This window comes from Sander vitreus, chromosome 21 (assembly GCF_031162955.1).
Source record: "Sander vitreus isolate 19-12246 chromosome 21, sanVit1, whole genome shotgun sequence".
In the NCBI taxonomy this organism is placed as follows: Eukaryota; Metazoa; Chordata; class Actinopteri; order Perciformes; family Percidae; genus Sander; species Sander vitreus.
The window spans coordinates 8,450,270-8,457,769 of record NC_135875.1 but is presented as its reverse complement, the minus strand read 5'-3'; the positions used below and the strand labels follow the sequence as shown (position 1 = coordinate 8,457,769).

Here is a 7,500-nt window from a genome sequence, read left to right as displayed (position 1 = left end):
TGTTTCTCTGACAACTTGATCCAGACGTCTGATGACTAAAATCTTTCATCTGGTTGAAAAACGGCCATGATCTAAAAAGTATATATTGTAAAAATGTGGCTTAAAACTGGATAGAAAGTCAATTTATGACAGCTTCTAGGAGACAACCACAACGCTGACTGGCAAATAGGATATATGACACCACTGACATATAATAAAATCTAGTCATTTTTAGACATTTTAATGCGGAAAAGTTAAATATTATACCTTTTAATAAATGATTAAATCCCAAAGAGGTAAAAACTCAACCCCAAAACCTGTGGGGTTTAGGGATGTCAACAAACCATGAACAGCAACATCCCCTCCCCTCCTTTCCTGTCATCTCCAATAAAAGCATAACATATTGTCCTGGAATATTTAGAAAAAGGTAAGATTGTCAGATTAGAGACAAATACAAAAAAAGAATGACTTTGTTTTTCTTCGTCTTCTTCTTCTTCTTCCCTTTAATTCTCAGATGTATAGTTGTGAACTAGTGGAGTTTGGACCCCAAAGCAGAGAGCGGACACAGGTGGTAAGTGAACAAAAGTTTATTAGAACAAAAAGCGTCTACGAGCAGGAACAGGAGTGTCAGGGAACGGGCCGGCTGGAGATGTCTTCTGAGGCAGAGTGGAAAAACAGGAACAAGGTAGGCAGCGTGGTAACACTGTAGAGCTAAACATGACGGAACTATCTGGCAGAGTGTCGGCGCGAAGACCAGGCTTTTATGGAGAGAGTGATGAGATGAATGAATACAGGTGTGCCTCGTCAGCTGCCTGGAGAAGCCAGCCCCGCCCCCTGCCGCACACACATGCCTTGCAGAGAGGAGAGGAGAAGGAAAAAAACACAAACACAAAAAACCACCAACAAAACCAGAACCAAACAGATGATCGTAACATTTATCTTGTGATCCACTGAAGAGGTCCTGACCCCCAGGTTGTGAATCACTGTCAGGTGTAGAAGCAACATTGTTTAAATTACAAATTCCACACATTTTATACAATCTTTATCACATTTGGTTTTCTGCGTAAATTCTGCACAATTCATGCTCGTACAAAGGCCTAATATTCCTGCACAGGATTAAGATTTTCTCCACAACAGCAGAGGCCTGTACTACGAAGCGAGATTTGGCGTTAACGAGCTAACTTCAGGTTCAACCCAGGGTTTTCTGTACTACGAAGGTGGATCACTTGTGATCAGGTTCAATCGCCGTGGTAACTTATGCTGAACGCCTAACCTGGTCGGGAGCAGGTTAAGTTGGAGATCAGAGATCAAGCACCGCCTACTGACCAATCAATACTCGATTGATAACGGCGTCACCGTTCTTAGAAGATCAGGCGGAGCTCGGTACGCAGAGAGAGAGAGAGAAAGTTAAAACATTTAGAGACCGACAACCCCGTTAGCATTCCCTGATGTGTATATTTATGAAATATATAGATTGTAATGGGAGGGAATTACATATCGGTTCGGCTTCTTGAGCCGTGTGTTGCCAATGCGCACATCAGTTTGAATTTTGTTTTTATATATTTTATTTGCTCTCACGATGGCTTCCCACTGCCAGGGCTGCAACTGAAATACTAGGCTAAAGCAACGACAGTTTATGGAAAGTGCACAAGTGTAATTATGGTCAGATCTTGGTCCTGACTGATGGGGAAGTGATATTAATAAGCGTTGTGATTTACGCATTTACAGCGTCGGCTATTTTTTTGCCAGCTTTCCTTCCTGTTTTAGGAAGCAGTGACTGTATTGCGTTTTGCCTGCAAAACCGTGTCTCTGTTATTATTTATGTAGAATTATAATTTCCTCTTCTTATGTAAAATATGCGGCTCTGGTAGATGTTTGCGATTGGTCGTGCTGTGCAAACACCGCCTCTTTTATGTGAACGCGCGCGCCGCTGGATTGGGAAACCCTGAGTTGACTGAACTAGTTGATAACCAGCGTCGTGATACAGCTTATGCAGGACCGCGGGTGTTAGGTTAGGTGAAGCCGGGTAACTGAAAGAAATCCAGGACATGTTGATCTCGCTTCGTAGTACAGGTCTCTGGACTTTCTTTCTTTTGTTCTTGGTTCAGGATTTGTTATTAAAATGACCGATTAGATTATTGTGTTGCCTTGGTGGAAGTTTGTGCTTTCTGAATATTTTCTAGTTATCATTATATTATGGTTGCAGTAATAGTAGTAACAGTAGTAGTATTAGTAGACACCACAGTCTTGCAAATGACTATGGCTCATGTGATCCAGATTAATCTGTGCTTTACATGCAGTAAACATGAGTACAAAAAGTAGCATTCGGTTCAAGCTGAGGCAGTGAGAGTAACTTCTGGCTGAGCCTGGACTGAAGAGAGCTGCAGACTTCTAAAGACGGAGAGATCAAAGCATGGGTAACTTTCTCCAGATTGCCAACGGATAAAAAATGACCTAATTTCTTTTGTTGGTAAGAATTCGCAGCTGGAAAAAGCAAAAACCAAGCAACTATTTTTGACCCCACACTAAAACAGCCCAAAACAGAAGTTCGGATTGACACGCCGGAGCAGTGAACATCTGGGTGGACATTGGAGAAGCAGTTAATGCTAAATGAGGTGATGTGAGGAATTCAAATGGATGTTTTAATACTATTTCCACCATTACAACATTTCAACTTTGCAATCAATTGTAACCGACGTGAATTCAAGCCGACCACAGCCGATATTCTTTATGACAAGTTCCCCTTTGAGATGATGCATTTAACCAAAACCACCATCTTTCTCTAACTTAAGTGTTTTAGTAGCCTAAACCCATCCACACATGGGACCAGGGGCGATTCTAGGATCAGACCTTCAGGGGGGCTCAGCCCCTGATGAGAATGTGACACGGATACAGTGCCTTGCAAAAGTGTCAACCCCCCCCCTGCTAAATCAGTAATTAGCCGATAATCTCTTAGCTAGCTTAACACCAACGTCAGCTAATGTTTTTTGACACTATTACAGTAATACTGATGATGGAACTAAACCTGACACTTTATAAATCCAGTAAACGACCAGTTTGACACAATGTTCTAACATTCAGCAATTTTAGTTACTTACGGTTCAATTTGGGTTCTAATCTGCGCCATGAAATTACCAACTTCTTCTCTTTCTCTGGGGACTACTAACGTTAAACTTCACAACCGCACTCCTGCTCTCCCTCTGACAGATCAGCTAGAGACTCAGCCAAAGGCGGGAGTCTGGCACAACCTCCTCCGATTGGCCAACACTACGTTTCTGTACAGGTGCATAGCATCGGCTACAGCGGCACGGGATATTAAACCTGTTTCAAGCCCTTTGAACCTGTAATTGTTTGTCCTCTGTCACTAACAGACAAGTTTGCAAACTCCAACTTGAAGCACTAAAAAAAGAATTTGAGCTTGAGCCCCCCTAAAAAGGGGCTAAAATCACCAGACTGCAATCCCCGGTCTCCAGTGTTAGTCTTTTTCTTTGTACACCCAACTATTTAACTATATTCACTATAAATGTCCCATGGAGACAGGATTGAAGCACCTGTTGGGGCTGCTTAGACTCCACCTCACTAAGTTTCCATCTATGACTTCACAATCTCAGAATAACACAAGTTCCTCCACCCATACATCACAGTATTCATCTCAAGTCAAGCTTTAATCTGTGTAAAATTCAGACAAGTAAACATTCCCTGGAGTTGTTTCCTAGTTTTATTTCCCCTCTTTATGTCTTTGGTTATACTGAACATTTCAGAACCGATACTTGACATTTTGGAAGCAAGATGGCTGTGATCCGATGTGGAGAAAATGTTATGAAACAATTCAGTCTGTGAGTGTGGCTGAGTGTGTGCAGGCTGAGGGTTGGCAATGGGAAAGGTAATGCAGTCGTACTGACAGGGAGTGTGTGTGTGTGTGTGTGTGTGTGTGTGTGTGTGTGTGTGTGTGTGTGTGTGTGTGTGTGCGCGTGTGTGCCTGTGTGTGTGAAGGAGAGAGCGAGAGTAAGAGACAAAGGTAGGGAGAGAGGGAGAGAGCGAGAGAGAGAGAGAAAGAAAGGTAAAACAGAGAAAGAGAAGAGGGAAAAGGGACTGTGTGAGCAATAGTTTGTGTGTGTGTGTGTGTGTGTGTGTGTGTGTGTGTGTGTGTGTGTGTGTGTGTGTGTGTGTGTGTGTGTGTGTGTGTGTGTGTGTGTGTGTGTGTGTTATGGTGGCTGTGCTGACTGCAGCAATGCGCCAAGGAGAATGGAGGGGGAATATACCCTACAGAGAGAGGGAGGGTGTTAGGGAGAGAGGAGAGGAGAGAGGGATGAGGCAGAGTGAGTAAGAGAGGTAGGGGTGTGTGTGTGTGTGTGTGTGTGTGTGTGTGTGTGTGTGTGTGTGTGTGTGTGTGTGTGTGTGTTGTGTGTACGCGCGCACACTGGTCCAAGTGTGAAGACAGGAGCAATCTCCACCAACTCCCACATTCATTCATCTTTCTCTTTTCTTCTCTCCCACTTTCTCCTCTCTCTTTTTCCTTCTTCTCTCTTCCTATTCCTTGCATGTGTGTGTGTGTGTGTGTGTGTGTGTGTGTGTGTGTGTGTGTGTGTGTGTGTGTGTGTGTGTGTGTGTGTGTGTGTATGTTCAGGTATATGGGTCTGTGCATGTGTGTGTGAGTGCTTTGCTGTTGAGAGAGATAAAGTGTTGCAGTGATTTCTAGAGGGATAGCCACAGGCAGCCTCTGAACTTATGTTTACTACAAAGGGCGGGCGTCTTTACCTGCTGCAGATAAACCGAAATCCACACACAATCCCTTCTAAAATAAAAGAACCCGAAATCATCATTTATCTCTTTAGGTTCTGTAAAATGGATATTTGAAAATGTAACACGCCATTCAAGTTCATTTGGTGCGTGCCTCGACCAGTTATTCAGAGACTTTTATCTCCTTTGCCGTGGGGACCAAGCTACAAACAGACTACGTGTACTGTGTGTGTGTGTGTGTGTGTGTGTGTGTGTGTGTGTGTGTGTGTGTGTGTGTAGCATCCCAGCGTGGGCTCTGCTAGCTCAGCGCTTTCAGTCAGCCAATTAATTACAGAGAAGCGCTGGAGACAGAACAGCGTGTAGAACACGCACATCGTCACTGCTACACACACACATACACGCTCGCACGCACACACACACACACACACATACACACACACACACACACACACACACACACACTTCCCTTCATTCAGACACATATTTGTCATAATTGATGCAACAAATGGCTGGAACAGAGCTGCATAAGGCTCGTTCATTATGAGGGTTTTATGATCTTCCTCTTCTGTTTGGTAACTTTCTATCAGCAGCTGCAGGAAAACAACAGTGATTCAACCTGAATCTACATTATAAAAGCAATATTACATGCACTGTTTCTAAACACTTACTGTAAGGTAGCTCTTTACTTGGAAAACGTGTCTGGTGCATAGTTTGTGATGTGTTTTACTCATTGGAGGAAGAAGAAGAAGGAGCAACACCACAGAGAAAAACGGCCGCAAAATATCAAGTATTTAGAATAAAGGTACTCATTGTGAAAGACAATCATTTGACAGGAAAATATATTTTTTATATATAATTATATAAAGTATATAATGACAGGAAAGAAGGACAGAAAGAAGGAAGCAAGAAAAAGAGACGAGACGATGTTAAAGAATGAAGACACAAGTCTACAAGCCAAAGAAAGGAACCAAAGGAGGGAAGGAAAAGGGTAAAAAAAGTAAGGACAAAACATAATTATCAGTGGTGGGTTGGTCAGTTAGAGATGCTACACAGGTATCATTAAACTTTATTCTTGGGTGTCTGGGTAGCTCTCCTGGTTGAGTGCGCCCCCATATACAGGGGTTCACTCCTCAACGCAGCGGCTGCGGGTTTGACTCCGACCTGCAGCCTTTTACTGCATGTCATTCCCACTCTCTCTCCCCTTTCATGTCTTCAGCTGTCCTATAAAAAATAAAGGCCTAAAATGCCCAAAAAATAATGTAAAAAAAAAATAAAACAAAAAAACGTTATTCTACATCTATTCTATATTAGTTATAGTTAGTTATATTCTATATAGTTTTTATTTTGTGTGCGAATGCTCTTTTGTTTTTCCATTTTGGATTAAAAGTATTGGTTGCAGTGGTTACATAACCCCGTGCAAGAATCTCCACTGCTGTGTTTATTAGGAGATAGGTCTCTCCTACTACTACAGAAAATATGGAAGGAAAGAGGGGAAAACGACGACACATATTAGCGATGTCATGTAAGTTTATCTCAGTCTCTGTGTCACGTTACTCTAGTTGTTGGATAAATGGAGCTCAGCGTAAATTCTTGCAGGAAGACTTCTAAACTTAATCACATTTCTCTCTCTTCTAAAACTGAACAGCTGAGGCGCTCACTTTTATCTAACCAATCAGAAGCGGCCTTGAATTTCACAAGCCAATCACAGCACGACACCCCTGTTTTAAACCTGTCTCTCTCTGCTGCTCAGTTGTCATTTCAGGCTAAGAACACAACCCTCCTCCTCCCCTTGCTCCTCCGGTCTTCATCCTGCACGGCTCCTGGTTCCTCCTCCGACCAGACTGCCATCGACTCCTCTGTTCGGTATTCGGGTTCCTCACACCGCCATCAGTGTCTAGACTCCATCGGGGGGAATCAGCTTCTGGCCTTCTAACCCCCTAATTATATATCATTTAATAATGATGGAGTTTAATCTCCAAAGACTGTACATGTCATATCATGCATTCGTACAATAAATCTTTGCATATCTGCAACGAAGTCTCTCCTGATTGAAATGCAGTACTGGTCTCCCTCTGAAATGTGGTGGAGGAAATGTAGAAAGTCCCCCAAAAGAGAAACACTCAAGCTAAGTACTTGTACCTCATATACTGTAAGTACACCATTTCAGTAAAAGTACTTCAGTCCCAACCTCTGGTTTACATTTCTGACAACAATGTTTGTATTTTAAGCAGAAGGAATGAACGAAATGAATGAATGAAAAATAAAAAATAAACTGCGAAACAGCAACGCCAACACAACGGAGTAATGACCGCTGCTTATTGTTTACAGTAAGACCTCCACAAGCCATTAGAGGACATAGCCAGAGTGTTTTACCTTTAAAGCGCAGAAGATGCACGAGTCCTCCATGCACTTGTGCGTGGTCAGCTGTCGAAAGCTTCTGCGGAAGATGTCGAGATGCCACAGAACCTGAGAGACAAAATACATATTCACGCACAGAAAAAAAAGGAAAGAAATAAAACAACTGGATCAACTTATTTCTTTTAATGGGATATACTTTTATATTTTAGTTAGAACTAGAAATATTTTTTTGTCTCAGATCCCAATTGAACTGAGGCCTTTCTCCATTCTACCGTTTGCTTTTTCTGTGTTGTTCATTCTCTCCTCTTGTTCTTTTTCATCAACAGCAGTTCGTCAAACTTTTATTGTGAAATTGTGTAGCTGTGATGTTTCACAGAGGAAAAGGACCGTCCAGGCTCTACTGATAATAGTTAATATTTTAAC

The 7,500-nt window shown here is 42.4% G+C and overlaps 1 protein-coding gene across 1 annotated transcript in view; it reads right to left on the bottom strand.

Annotated features, from left to right (window-relative positions):
• The window catches only part of usp54b (ubiquitin specific peptidase 54b), a 41,573-nt gene that overhangs the window by 25,027 nt on the left and 9,046 nt on the right, over nt 1–7,500 (bottom strand). Inside the window, exon 2 of the mRNA XM_078279954.1 lies at nt 7,093–7,185. Coding sequence (XP_078136080.1) covers nt 7,093–7,185 — 93 coding nt within the window. The remainder of the gene's footprint in view (nt 1–7,092; nt 7,186–7,500) is intronic.